This window comes from Alligator sinensis, unplaced genomic scaffold (assembly GCF_000455745.1).
Source record: "Alligator sinensis unplaced genomic scaffold, ASM45574v1 scaffold201_1, whole genome shotgun sequence".
NCBI classification, from domain to species: domain Eukaryota; kingdom Metazoa; phylum Chordata; order Crocodylia; family Alligatoridae; genus Alligator; species Alligator sinensis.
In genome coordinates, this window is record NW_005842661.1 from 808,076 (window position 1) to 822,752 (window position 14,677).

The 14,677-nt window shown below is 49.9% G+C and overlaps 1 protein-coding gene across 4 annotated transcripts in view; it reads right to left on the minus strand.

The window, feature by feature from the left end:
- Window positions 1-5,547: 5,547 nt before the first annotated feature.
- Window positions 5,548-14,677, minus strand: part of LOC102376311 (nuclear envelope pore membrane protein POM 121C) — an 18,077-nt gene continuing 8,947 nt past the window's right edge. For 2 of the 4 annotated variants that reach the window (XM_025215676.1, XM_006033799.3), the window contains exons 8-12: window positions 14,558-14,660; window positions 13,984-14,160; window positions 11,830-13,551; window positions 10,916-11,044; window positions 5,548-10,456 (exon numbers count right to left, since the gene is read on the minus strand). In XM_025215676.1, coding sequence (XP_025071461.1) covers window positions 10,371-10,456; window positions 10,916-11,044; window positions 11,830-13,551; window positions 13,984-14,160; window positions 14,558-14,660 — 2,217 coding nt within the window. In that variant the 3' untranslated portion in view covers window positions 5,548-10,370. The remainder of the gene's footprint in view (window positions 10,457-10,915; window positions 11,045-11,829; window positions 13,552-13,983; window positions 14,161-14,557; window positions 14,661-14,677) is intronic. The other 2 variants (XM_006033798.3, XM_025215677.1) reach the window with 2 other exon arrangements.

A 14,677-nucleotide genomic window follows, 5' to 3' on the forward strand; every position in this document is an offset into this window, starting at 1 on the left:
GTAGACGTAGCCTCCGGGTTCAGGGGGCATCCCTTTCCTGATGGGATCCATGCCTGACTGGGGCAAAAAGTTGATTCTGCCTAGTAGGCCGGTGTCCTGCTCAGCCATGTAGTAACAAGGCCAAGTTATGCTTATTTCATTGTCTTTTCTACCTTTTATCAGCAACTAGTTTCTGGTGCTGTTCTTTGGTCTGGTGGGTGGTATGAAGGATCTTTCTTCCCTTCCTTACACTAGCCTCTTTTGTTGCCAGAAGTTTCTTGCAGTACCCTGTAATAGCTTCTTGCCTAAAGTGATGGCTTCCTTTCTGCAATTGTACTGGTGGTATAAATTGGGTGCTGGCTTGACAGAAATGTCTGGCCCTTGGTCGCTGGACTGAGAATTCTAGTGGGCTCATGTGGAATGGAAAGTTTGGCAGTGCTACTGCTAGCTTGGGGGAAGCAGCATGATGCTTGTGGCTGGGGTTACTTAAGGTGTATGCACTTCAGTGCTCCACACAGCCCTTCATTTTCATCAGCTTTTTGACAACCCTGTTGCTTTTGCCTAAGAGGCCTTTGTGGAAGAAATCCAGCTCCCAGAAGAAAACAGCTGTGAAAGGGGGAACCCTGCCTGCCACTAGCTCAGAAACCCTAGTTGAACTCTTCAGTACTGCCTACCTCTGCACTGTAAAGACTTTGTTTTCCCCACTCCTGCACCAGTAATACAACTGGGGTCCGTGAAGGCTTAGAGGGCCAAGTCCAACTGTTGTCTCACCAAGTCTGGCAGGCTCCCACAGTTGCAGTGGTGCCAGGGGCTCCAGTGTGTATTCACTTAATTTGAAAAATGACACGGCCTCCTGTGCAGCTGAAAGAAGAGGGTCCATTCCTGTGCAGATTCTAGGTTCTCTCATTTGTCCAACCCCAGGAGTAGGGACTAGGGTTACCATATTTCCAGGTCCAAAAAAGGGCACCTCTGTCACAGGGTCCACCCTGTGACAGAGGTGCCCTTTTTTGGATGGGGCAGGGCAGCGGTGCCCTGCCCCTGCCCATTCTGTTGCCTTTCACTGACAAGTCACATACCTCCCCCAGCCCCACCTGTGTCCATCAGTTCCAAACAGCAGTACCCTCTGGTGTGGTCAATGCCCTGCACACCCAGCCCACAGTCACCCATCCTGCAGCCCCTGCCCCCTTGCTGTTGCCCCTCTCGACCTGCAGTCCCCTACCCTGCCCCCCAGCCCTGCTGGTATCCTGTACTCCTGATCTGCAGACCCCTGCTCCCCCCAGTGCTGCTGCTTACTCACTCTCTCTCTCTCTCTCTCTCACTTGCCTGAGCCTGCACGGGAAGCACGTGATGCCTGACAACCAGTCACCTTGCCTGCTGCTCCGAGCCCAAAGCAGCCAGTCTGAGACAACAGAAAACCCAGACATTTGCTCTCTTTTTTTTTTTTAAAAACCCACCCTGACGTAGCACAGGGGGTCCAAAAAAGAGGACATGTCTGGGAAAACCCAGACATCTGATAACCCTAGGACTGTCAGCACTTCCATGTTTGTGCTTTTACAAAAAAAGGCCATGGGCTAGATGAAGGCACTGCCGTGAAGGCTATCGTATCTGTGTGCATATATTAAAAAAACAAACCCACAAAAAAAACTGGTCTAGCATTTGGGTACCCATGTGGCACCTCTTCAAAGGTGACAGACTTCCTGTAGGTAGATGTTCTGCACTCTCCAGCTGTGTTCAGGAACTTCCCAACTCCAAGTATACTGCTGAAGTAAGTAGTCTCCACCTCCAGACAGTGTGGCAAGGTACTGAAGTCCGCTCTGTCTGGTGCTGTTTATTCAGGTGTGAGTCAATATGTTCTTTAACAGAAACATAAACTTGTCAGGAGATAGGTGCTTCAAGAGCAGCCATGGCACCCCTGATGTTCACTTCCTGTTCTGCTCTGGCTCTAGGTCCCCTACCTCTATTCTCACCTGCCATGCCTAGATGTTCTTAGGAAAGGGAAGCTGCCTTAGGGCCCTAGAGCAAACTTCATGCTGGCCACCTGCCTGCAAATCTCTTCAAATCCTGTTGGACTTGCTTCAGTCTTTACACTTAATTAGTCCATATAGCCCCCCCTAGGACACCTGTTGCCTCATGGCTAATCATTGCCTCCAAACCTCCCCTCAGGTCAATCATTGTTTAAAAGAGCACATAGCCTAAACCACCCTGCTACCTTAGGCCTCCACTCCCTTGTTGGGGAGTCCCACTGCTCTAGTTGGCCTTCTTAGCCTAAACCTGCTGCACTAGATCTGACTTCTCAAGCTCCAGCCCTTGTATGGTAATATGGGCTTTTGGGCTCATATCTCTGTCCTTCATGGGCTGCTGCCCCTTACTCTGGCAGGATGCATCCTGGCCCCCAAATCCTGCCCCTTTCAGCTATAGGCTCTCTAACCCTTTCTCTGCCCTTAGAGGTCTGTTGGGTCCCTGACCATGGGTTTGCCTCTCTCAGGTGCTGGGCCCTTAACCCTGTGTATCTCTGTCGCTTTCTCTACTGGTGGGCCTTTGGCCTTGAATCTCAGCCTCCCAGCTGTACTGCAGCTTACATCTCCCAGGCCCTGCCCCTTTCTGGTCAGGTGACCTCCCCAGCTATTCTGACTAGGCTTGCTGGCTTTACCTCCTGGTAGCTTGCTGCTGCCGCCTAGATACCGCAGGAATATCTCATCTCCCCTGCCAGACTCAACCCTGCTGAGCTATTGCAAGGCACCCTCCCCACCTCTGCATTCTGCAATATGCCCTCCTAGCCTGTTTTCCCCCCTATTTCCTTTGTAATCATCTCCTCCTGCTGCTTTTGTCCTCCTCAAACAACAAGAGCCTTCTGGCTCTGTTACAGAACTTATTTCACTTCACGGAAGACAGGTAGGAAGAAAGAGATAGGAACCACTAAACAAGATGGGGGAGAATCAAAGTACTAACAATCTTGTTTTTCGTATGACCTGCAGCCCAAATGCATGTTGCATGCTCTGCTTTGTCTTCCTGAAATGCTCACAAGCTGGCTTTGTTCTATTCACATAAGCATGAACAGTCAATTGGGTGGACTCTTTGGTCACTGTTTCCTTCGGCAGCTCCATACAACATGGATTGGATTTCTGCCCAGCAGATATTGAAGGTGCACTTGGTTGCAGGAACAGGTCTTTCATTTCTCTGACCAGATTTGCAAGCAGATTGTGGTGCTGTGGTTGATTGTGCTGCATTCTCAGGAGGCAGATTAGCAACCAAAGTAGGATGGGACAGGTATACAGTTCCCTTATCCATCCCACGCCGGGCACATCCTTTTTGTCCTGCCTTCAGATACCAAGGTGAAATATTGGTCTACAACCACAGCTTTCAGATCAGCAATATTATGAGCCAGGCATAGGAGGGCTGGAAAAAGACCAATGTAGTGCCTTTTTTTTTCAAAAAGACCTGGGGAACTGCAACCTGGTTAGGCTCATCTCAATGCCCAGGAAGTTACTGAAGCATATCCTAGGAAAGGCCATTTGCAGGCACCTGAAGTGGGGAAGGCTGAGCACAAGTAGGCAGCATGGATTTACAAATAAATGGTGTCAAACACACTTGATCCCCTTTTTTGACAAAGTAACTAGGATGAAGGGAATGCTTTAGATGATATGTATTTGGACTTTAGCAAGGTTTCTAACAAGGCCTGCATGGCCTCATAAATTAGAGATGTGGGCTAGATCAAACTACTGTAGTACTGATCTCCTGTACTAAGGTAGATAGATAACTGGCTCAATAGCCACAAGCAAAGGGTAATTATTAACAGCTCCATGTCAGAATGCCAGGTTTCAAGTGGAGTCCCAGAGGGGGCCTGTCACTTTTCAGTGCATTTATATTAATGATTTGGATGGTGGCATAGGAAGCTTCTTGAGCAAATTTGTGGACCACAGGAGACTAGGAAGGATTGTGAAGATGCTGGAGGATGGGAGTGCATTTCAGAAGAATCCCAACAGGTTGGAGCTAACAAGAAGTCCAATGCAAGGTGCTAACACTGCATGAAGAATAATCAAAAATATCCATAGTGACACCAGGCCAGATAGTAGCCCTAGCAGAAGAGACCTGGGCATCTTGATAGATTACAGACTCAAAATGAGTCTGCAGTGACACAGCCACTCAAAAGACAAATGAGATTTTGGGATGCATCAATAGAAGCATTACATACAAGACACAGAAGGCAATAGTGCCTCTACTTAGCACTGGTTAGGCCTCATCTAGAATGTTGTGTGCCGTTCTGGGCTCCACATTTTTAAAAGGACATGGAAAATTTTGAGGGGGCCCAGAGGCAAGCAACAAGAATGATAAAGGGCTTGGAAAGCAAGTCTCATGAAAGGCTGAAAGCACTAGGCATATTCAGCTTACAAAAAAGGCCTCTTAAGAGGGGACATGATAGCAGTCTTCAAACTCCTGAAGGGCTGCCTTAAGGAAGAAGGAAAACACCTTTTCTCTCTTGCTGCAGAGAGGACACAGACCAACGGCTTGACGTTGCAGCAAAGTAAGTTTAGATTAGATATCTGGAAAAACTTCTTCATGGTTAGAATGATGAGGCAACGGAAGAGACTTGTTCTAGGAAGTTGCGGACTTCACTGCAGGTGTTCAGGAAGAGGTTGGGCAGTCACCAGTCAGGGATGATCTAAGCATAGCTATGCCCATGTTCTTCTATGGCAGAAGCAGGCAAAATGCAGCCCACCAGGCTATTCTATCTGGCCCGCAGGGCCCCTAAAAATTTGGAAAATTTAATATCTGGCCCTGGCTGCCTGTCATGCAGCTGTTGATGGCTTGCCAAAAGTTGGTAAGCGGCCCTCTGCCCAAAATAACTGCCCACCCATTCTATGGGTATTTGCCATGCTTCTGGGCTTTGCTGGCTGCCCCTACTGGCTGCTATGTGTCAGGATGTTTTTAAGATTTCCTCAGAGGCATTGTGTGTTGGCAAGGCTGGGGATTTTGACTGGGGTGTGCCAATGCTTCTGCTGGGACTGAAGCTGGAGGTTCCTGGCTAGAGGGTCTTGTTCTTCACTTAAGATCAGATCAATTGCCATATTTGGGGTCAGGAAGGAATTTTACTCCATGGCCAAATTGGTATGGACTATTTGGGGGGGGGGTTTGCCTTCCTCTGTAGCAGGGAGTATGGTGCCCTCAACCTGGGATCTTTTTACATTAACAACGTTTTATAGAAGCAGGACTGGCTGCCATAGTCCCCCTGCTTTACCTGTGGTAGGTTAGGGTGTTATGCCTTGTGCTGTGTCAGGATTGATGGTAGAGTCTTAGGATGATCTGGATAGGGATAACCTGCCTCAGGCAGAGGGTTGAATTCTCTGGAGGTCGCTTCCAGCTCCACTTCTATGATGGGAGTAGCAACAGCTTGAGAAAAAGTCACTCTCTGCTGGAAGCAAGCTGTATTGGCAAAAGGCAAGAGCACTTGCATGGTGGGTCCCAGTGCTAGGTCTGCCTTTTTCACCTTGTGTGCATGGATAGTTGTAAGGAGGGCTCCAGCTCTGTTGAGGACACAAAGCTTTTTGAGATGTAACAGGCAGACATGAGCACAGTTTTGTTTTTATTTTAATCCAGTGACATAAGCAGCAAGGAAAAATGCACATTCAAACTAGAGCTCCTCAGCAGCCACACCAGAAATGATTTGCATGTTTACTTTTCATTAAAAACCCAACCTCCCAGCACTTTCACCCTTCACATATGGCACAGTCCTCACAAGCAGCAGAAGGGGAAGTTTGACTGCAGAAGGTTTCTGTCCAATACGCTGAGCAGCTCTTGAAAAGAGCTGGGCACTGGGCAGCTTTGGTATTTGCTAATCAGGTCAGAGAAGGGTGGCACTGATGTGGAAACTCAATGACAGAGGATTTAGGGGCTTCAGAAAGAAAAGGAGGGCCACACACAGAAACACAAGATCAGCCTCCATGCAAAGCTGCAGCTCCAACTACTGCTAATTTGCTTTGCAACTGGAAGCTGCCAGTCCCACACTTCTGCACCAGAAGCCAAACATTCAGCCCAAGGTAGGGCCTGTCTCTGGGATTATATCTTTGAATTCTTCCAGAGTAGCACTATTTGCAGCCAATTCCTACCTTGGTTCTGTCACAGAGTACAAAGACTGTCATGAAAGCAGTGGTGCTTTAAGCTTTGGGCCAGATGAGAAGGGGCAGTCTGCAGGCCAGATCCTGCAGACATTGGCCCAGCCCTATATTAAGGGCTGACATCTGGCCTGCAGGGCTGCCCATGGACCAGATGACATGACCCTGCAGGTCAGGTTGAGCACCACTGGTAGAGTCAGGTTCAGAGAGAGACCCACATGCAGAGGCTTTTCATTAGGGTGACCACAAGCTCCAGCCCTGCCCAGCCCATGACCTCTGTCCTGCCACAATGGAGCTACAGTGGAGCTTTTTCAGGCTAGCATGTGATGATATTCAGGGCCCTGAGACAGACAGCAGGTTAAAAATCAAGCACTGCTTGCAGACATTAAAAAAAGCCCCAAACCATGCTTTACCAGAAGAAGCAGTGCATTGCAGATGCTGCAGAACCAGGCTGAAGTAAGGATTAGGTGCTTCAGCAGGGCTTTTTGGCACTTTTAACAAAAGCTAATTCAATCAGCTACTAGATAAAAGTGCCAAAAAAGCCCCATTAAAGTGCCCAATCTTTACAGATGTCAGACAAGCTGGCCTGAAGTAACGCACTGCCTCTTCTAGGCATGTGCAGGACTTGGTGCAGAAATGTGCTGAGTTTAAAGCAAAGCACTTTTTTTTTTTTTTTTTTTTTATGTCTACAAGCATCCAAGAGGTCTTTGGACAAAACCCCTTTGGGTGCCTAGCTACACCTTTAAAGCAAAAGGTCTGTGCAACATCCCTTCATCCAGCACATCTAATGGTACAGGCTGCTGTGATGTAAAAATTCCTAATACATGGCTTCAACTCCTGAAACATCTCACGTGGGTCCTGTGCTCAGCATGTCATTTCTAGTCTAGCAGTGCCAGGAGTCACCAGGGTACAAGTGGGAAGCCTGGGTAGCACCAGGAAAGCAGTATTCCTCTGTGGACAGGGAATGTCTGAACAAGGTAATTTGTTTAAAAGAAAGGCCAGCCTTGCAGGCCCATCACTATGGAGCAGGCAGTCTGGGAGCAGAGTCTCCAAGGTGAGTAACCACAGTAGCTGACTGCAATACACCTGTACTAGCCCGTGATCTGTCTTTCTTCACTGGCTTTGACAAAAAAAATAAGTCTTTTCCTGACAAGGGAAGCAGTTCAAATATAAGCCAGCAAGTGAGAAGCTGTTCAGAAAGCCTGAAGATTATTCACAGCCTCTGCAAATGCTGCGGAAGAGTCCAAGCAAGGCTTAGGGCTAGTGACATACTAGCTGAACAAGTATAAGCAATCACTGTTCAATTATAGATTGGGGATGGTTTTCTTTCCCAGAGGTATAGGAAGTGCTGTGCTCCCATGCAGACCACAGGAGGGCAGCAGCTTTCCATTCTAGCAGGTAGGAACCTTGCTCCAGTGCTATCTGCATGGCAGACCAGGTTCCCAGACGGTGCTCCAGCAAGTACAGCTACTGTCCAGCTGATAGTACACTGCAAGACAAGCAACAAAGAATGGGAGCTCTGCATTTTGGGGGCAGAATTTCAGATACTGGCCCTAAGTGTACAGGAAGGCCCTCAGCCCAATTCCCCAAACTTCAGGAACACTCATGTATTTGAGTTAGATTGAAACTAGACTCCACTGAATGATGGGCTGGTGCCATTCCCATGACTGAGGAATAACTCCCAACCCAGGGAGGGCATCCCCACACCCCTCATAATGACAACTATGGTTTCCTGAAAGAAGGCTAAAATGATCCCAGTGACAGGCAGCCATGAGCCCTCCAAGGGGCAGGAAGGCTGACTCCTTTCCTTCTGCCCCTGTTTGAGGGGGAGCCACTAGCCATCTGCAAGAGCACAGAAATATTCAGCACCCAGTCCCATCTCTGCCAGGAGAGGTACATTCTTCCCGGTAGGAAGACAAAAAAAAAAAAACCCAACAAAAAACCCAGCAACAACCAACACTGTCTAACATACAAGAGCTCCAGAGCCTCGTTCTCAAGGAAAATTAAAAAAAAGTTTAGTCACATCCACATACATCACATTATAAAATAAGCAATAATTCATGTAACACCTGCCTGAGCAAGGAGGATGCAGGGAGGCTGAGAAAGCTTATTGGCAGGAAGAGAATTCACCCTTGACCTATAGCAGGCCAGCCTTTCAAACCTCCACTCCCACCACCACCTCCTGGACATACAGCTGTATGGCTGGGTGCCAGATAGCCCTAACTGCTGTCAGGCAGGGGCAGGTTCTCAGCCCGCGTGCAGCATCTTTGCCAGACAAGGACTATACAGCTAAATTCTAGTCAACGGCTTTGAACTTTGACCATCTCAATGAACCAAGCTTGAAGGAATTCAAAGGCAATTTAGCTTAAATATAAAAATAAATTTATTTTGTTAAAAAATGTTTAAATAGTTTTTAATTTAGAGTTCAGCAGACGCGCGCGCACACACACACAGCTGAAAGAGTAAAAAGACTTGGCAGCCAGTCACTCTTGGAAGCGGGGGGAGGGGGGGGCAGCCAGGGCATTGGACCCTCTGCCCCAAGTGCAGCTGCTACCTTCATAGAAAAAGGGGAGCAGCGCTCCTAGAGGCTGTGGCCAAGCTCGCTGTCACAATGGGCATCAACATCCTGGCAATCTCTTCCAGCAGGACCTCCCAGGCACAGGGATGGCTCCAGGGCCTGCAGGCTGGAAACAAGCATGGATGTCTCTAGGATATGAAGGGGTGTGGGCAAGTTCAAAGACAATTCCCAGACGGTGCAGAGGACACCAGGTCTGTCAGTTCTTGATTATTTTTCTTTAGTGTCTTTAGCTGGAGCCAAGAGGTCTCTTGCACCTGGGAGATGGCTCCTCCCTATCACTACACCACAGAACCTAGCCTGGGTAGTGAGCCTGGCTTGTGGGGCAGATTGAGAACAAACCCAGCTTAGAGCACAGGCTATGAAGAGGCTGCCACAGTGTGATACCCACCCCACAGCTGCCATTCTTTCAGTCACAACAGTTAAGATACAGAATTCACTCACCACTAGTAGCCACACAAAGATGCTACTGTCGACAACCAATTAGCCAGGGTGCATCCCCCGCCCCCAAAAAACTTTAAAACAGCAAGTCCGGCATTACCAACATGCCGCCACGCATACGGTTCAATTCTTCCTCCAAACTCGATTCAGTGAGCGTAAACAGAGAGCAGAACATACAGGGCTTTACGCAGACAAGATCTGTAGAAACTAATCCAAAGCATCACAGATGGCTGGAATCATAAGTGGCAGCACCCATCCCACAGGGCAGAGCACAAATTCAGGACACTTATCATGTACCGAAGGGTACCAGACTCCTGTTCTCCCTCTGGTGCAGAGGGGGTGTTAGTTCCTGCAGCACAGCTCCAGCCAAGGACATGGCCCACCCATGCTGCTCTCTTCCAACAGAGGTTGAGCCAGGAGCATGGTATTACGGAAGGCCTTAGCTGACGCTTGGGAGCTACAGGAGCTAGATGGCATGTTCCATTTAGAGCACCAACATATTTATACCCCTGCAGAGGCCAGTGCCACTCACTGGAAAGGGTAAGCCAGGCAGAGCTCTGTAGAGTAGACACCTGCTAGGCCAAACCAGAGCAGTCCTTCAGGAGGAGGGGCCTTTACTGGGTCATTAGATCACACCACAGGGAAAGGCTTCTTGACCAGTGAAGATTCTTCCCCAACCCAGGAACAGCAGTTCAGGACAAAACTGCTACCTCTGGCCTGCCCAGAGGGGGGGGAACATGCCACTTAGCAGGGTAGGGAGGTAGGAACACAGGGAGATGGCAGCTGAAGCAGCAGGGTGTCAGTCGCTGTCAGGCACAGGCTGGGAATGTGACCCTGGGGCCAGCATCCAGAGCATCTCCACAAGCTCCTGCTCTGCATGCTCAGCCCATGGAGACCAGCCTGTCAGTGTAGTCAGGGAAAGAAGGGCACAGGAGCAGCTACAGGAAGCAATGGGAGAATTTTAAACATTATGAAACATGGAGAAAAAAAAGTTAGGGAGGAAACACTGTAGATATGTACAGAGGTTTATCCAGTCTCGGCTGTGGAAGTGTTCAAGTAAGAAGGGTTTGGTTTGCCCCATCTCATGTAGAAGAGTTGCTGCCACCCAGAACTGGCTCCAACGGATTTCACAGACATGAGCACCTGAACTGCGGGGGCTCAGCTGCTTGTGCAGCTGGTCGCTCTACATTGAGTCTTGGCTCAAGCAGCTGGGCTGGGGCTTATCACAGCAAGGCCAGGAATTCATGGCCAGAAAATTGACGAGGCTACTTTTTGCGGGTGTGCTGCCTTCGTGCCTGCAGGCGCTGACGGGCCCCAGTCTTGGATCCTGACCCAATGGAGAATGATGGTGCTAAGGAGACAAGAAGACACTGTGAGTATGTCACTTGCCTGTGCCCTGATGGTCTGAGAAGAGACACTCCAGAACAAACAGAAGGCTCGTTACAGTGTTAACCTATTGCATAGGGTTTGTTTCCCAGGGGTTGTTTACCCCATGCAGAGAAGCAAATATCTGCAGCAGAGAACAGTGACAGCCTTTCCAGGCCTCAGGAAGCAGCCAGGACAGTGTTATGACCTTCTTCAAAGGCAGTCAATTACCTGACTTTGCACAGGACTGCCTGTTACAGATGCATTTCCAAGCACCCTGAAGCCAGCAGCCAACCCAACCCTCCCCTCCCCTCCCCCATCTTCTCCCCTTTCCATCCAGAAGGGTAACTCAGAGTAGACTCTGCTCTAACAGCAGGTTTATGTCCACATCCCAGCCTTACGGAGCAGTCCCCTTAGAGGAAAAGGACCTCAAAGGAAATCTTACCAAATGATGGCCCCACGCTTCCAAAACCTGAGGCAGGAGTGCTGGGGGTTCCAAAGGAAAGGCTGTTACTCCCACCTCCTGCTCCTCCTGGGACAGGGGTACTCTGCCCAAAACTGGGTGCAGGAGTTCCTGAAAAACACCACCTTGCTGTAAGTCTGGATGAAAGGTGCAGGATGAGAGATGGCCCAGGGGCCAAGGTCACTGTGGGAGATGAGTCTACTGTCTGAGGAAGCATCTGTTCCAAAGGAAGGCCACAGCTCAGGACAGAGAAGAGGCTCCTGCAGGACCAGCTTAGACGCATCATTGCTTCCCTCCTGCTGGACAGCAGAGGGAATGTATACACACCCCTGTGATCTCCCCACTCAAAACACAGCAGCTCCTGCCACAGGACAGGCCCCCGCACCTCTCTCTCTCACTGCCTGTCTCAGACTCTCCTTCCAGGAGGATCAGTGGGTTGCCCAAGGTAGTGGGAGCTTACTTCACTGAGCAGTCAGAAATACTATTGTACGGCCTGTGTTTAATCCAGTGGGATTAGCTCAACACAGACCTACTTCCCCCTACCCCAAAAATGCAGCCAGGCTGTACCTGCCTCAAAGAACTAAGCTTAGCAGACACAACTCTTTGCCTTCATGCAAAATTGAGTCAGTAGAAAGTGGGATTTCCAGTAACAAAAAAAAACTTGTCCCCTCTGAAGTGAAGCCTTCTAATAGCTGCCTTGTCCTAATGAACAGCTGGGGGAAGGCACAATTAATAGCCACACCGGATGCTTAGAGAAGCCAGGAGTAAGAGACCAGAGGCATAGCAGGACCACTGCCTACATTCACTTAAACCTCCCCTCATGCCCAGCCAGTCTTATTCTGAAACAAGCCAAACAGAATTTGCTCACATGCCCAACAGGTGGGTAGACACCTTACCTCCAAACACAGGCTTGTTATCAGGTGTGCCAGCTGCAGAGAAGGCAAATGATGTGCTCTGGTTCTGGGCACCCAGTGTGTTCTGCGTCAGGGAGGAACCAAAGAGTGTTATGGCACCTGCCGATCCGCTCTGCCCAGCCCCAAAATTAAATGCTACAGCAGGGGTACTTCCACCTAGGGAAGGTGATCCAATGCCAAAGGCACTAGGTCCTGTGCTTTGCTGGGTGGATGCCCCAAAAGCGAATGGAGATGGAGTGGCACTGCCAAACACCATGCCCCTGGCCCCACTGTTTGTAGTCTGGGTGTTGGAACCAAAACTTGATGTGGTGGCTGTGGTGGCTGTTCCAAAGGAGAAGATGGATGTGGTGCCTCCAAATGCTGGCTGGTTGCTACTCGTGCCGAAGGAAGCCTGGCTGTTGGCACCAAACGCTGGCTGAGTGTTGCTGCCAAATGCTGGCTGAGCAGTAGACTGGGTTGTGGAGGCTCCAAAGCTGAAAGGGGCACTAAAGCTTGCTGGGCCAGCTGTAGGCTTGTTGGCAGACTGCTGGCTGTCTGAGGTACCAGTGCCAAACGCAGGCTGACTAGCTGCCCCCGAGTATGCAGGGGGTGGTTTGGCACCAGTGCCAAAGGAACCAAACGGAGTGAAGGAAGAGCCAAAAGACAGTGTTGACTGGCCTGTTGTTGCTGGGGTTGAAGAAGTCAGAGCAGTGCTGCCAAAAATACTGAAGCCGGTGGTGGTGGTGGTAATGGTGGAAGGGGTGGCCTGCGCTACATTCAAGGGTGCCTGGCCAAAGGTGGAGCCCGCTGGAACGTTAGTGGTGGTAGTAGCTGTGGTGACAGTAGGCTTTCCAAACCCAAAAACAGGGCCTGTGGATGCGAAGCCTGTTTCTGTGCTGGGAACTGAGCTTGAAGGGGCTCCAAAGAGGAAGGGCTGAGATGCACTGGTGGAGGTGGCTGTGCTGACAGCTGGGCTGGCTGATACACTGGTGGAGCTCGGCAGGTTAAGCCCAAAACTGAACATGGGCTTCGTAGTGCATTCAGTGATGGTACTCAGTACAGTGCTGGTCGTCGCTGCAGTTGTGAAGATGCTATTGGGGAAGCTGGAAAACACAGGGGGGCCTGTGGTGGAAGCTGTGGTCAGATCAGCAGTGGATGCCAGCTGAGAGGCCTGCTTAAACGGAAAGGGAGAAGCTGTTGCTGAGGGTCCAGATGTCGTCAAGCTCCCAAAAACAGGCTTGAACATGGTGGTGCTGGCAGGGGAGGTTGTTGAGAGAGATGTAGCACTGGAAGACACCGTGACTGTTGTGGAAGTGCCAGCTGCAGAAGGCGCCATGTTCTCGCTTTTTGGCAGGCTGCCAAAGATTGGCTTGAACACAGGGGCAGTGGTGGTGGGGGTGGAAGATGTAGCTGTTGCTGCTGCAGGTTGGCTGGCAGGAGGAATGCTCAGCATCCCAAAAAGGATGCTTGGTTTAGGGGTGGAAGGAGGTTTGCTAGGGGTCGGGCCTAGCTCCAGTGAAGTGGGAACCCCCAGGCTGCTTTCACTGCTGCCAGGCTGGACAAGGGAGCAGGGAGGGGCTAATGGAACAGGTAAGTTTAACATGGGCACAAACTTTGAGTCCGATGCAGTAACAGACAATGAGCTTGAATTCAGTGGTACATTGGAGGCTGACAACAGAGGGGCTGCTGGAACTGGCTGAGAAGTTGCTGCAACCCCTGTCGAATCTGAGGGAGAGAGATCATTTAGAGACTTTTTATAACCAGATAGTTATATGCAGCAAGTGCTACTAAGGAAACCAACTAGAAACCTGGGTGGGGTAATAAAGCTACACCAGCATGAGCCCTACCTGGCACAAACACAGACCAAACTGAATGCTACAGCCCATGGAGGCTGGCCAGGAAATCTGTACAGTGTAGGCTTTATGGGGAAACCCACTAAAAACCCAGCTGTTTGACAGCAACTATTTCCATCAAATTCCAGCTGGGATTTCCTGGAGTTAGCTGAGTTTAAGCTGCACCAGGAACAAGTGATGCTGCAAATCCCAACCTCATACTGATGCCTGCATGAGGAGCTCCCCCCAACAAAACCCTGATCACCAAGTCTAAGTGCCCCAAGCCAGAGCCTCAGGACTGCTCCCACCCTGCCCAATCACTAACCTGAAAGCACAGGAATACTCTGGCTGTTCTGCATTTTCTTCAGACTTTCCAGTAAGGAGCCAGTGTTGGAAACCAGAGGGGCTGTCAGTACAGATGTAGGCCCAGTAGACATCAGTGTGAACGACAGGGGTTTGGATGCAGGGATGGTCTCCGCAGAACTGGTTGCAGTGGAATCTACTGTGGGGGAGTGAGAGCAATATGCTTAAATCCCCTGCTAAGGAAGATGCAGAAAGCAGTTACTGAAGGCACCACAGTCTGATGCAGCAAGCGCCATTATAAGGATGGCATAAATCATTAAGCTCTCTTCAAAGCCTTGACCACACCACCCAGAGCAGCAGAAAAATAGAACGCCTGTTCACTGGCCTCCAAGAAGACAAAGCTATATCAAGCATGAAGAGACTCTGGCCTGTGTTATGCAGATGTTCAGACTACACAACCTCATTGGTCTATGCTGGTCTTACAGATGGGTCAGAGACTCTCTCCAGTTTCTTACTATTCCCCCCCCCACTCACTCCAACTACCCTTCTAGCCAGATAGCCCCTACAGGAAGGAATGGCAGCAGAGGGGTCCTTACCAGTCTTATCCTCCAAGACTTTGTTGAAACACTTGAGCACTGCCTTCTTTTCTGCATCCAAGTCCTCGACTGTGACAGGAAAGCTCAGCTGAGGGGGAGGAGGCTGCCAATGGAAGAGCG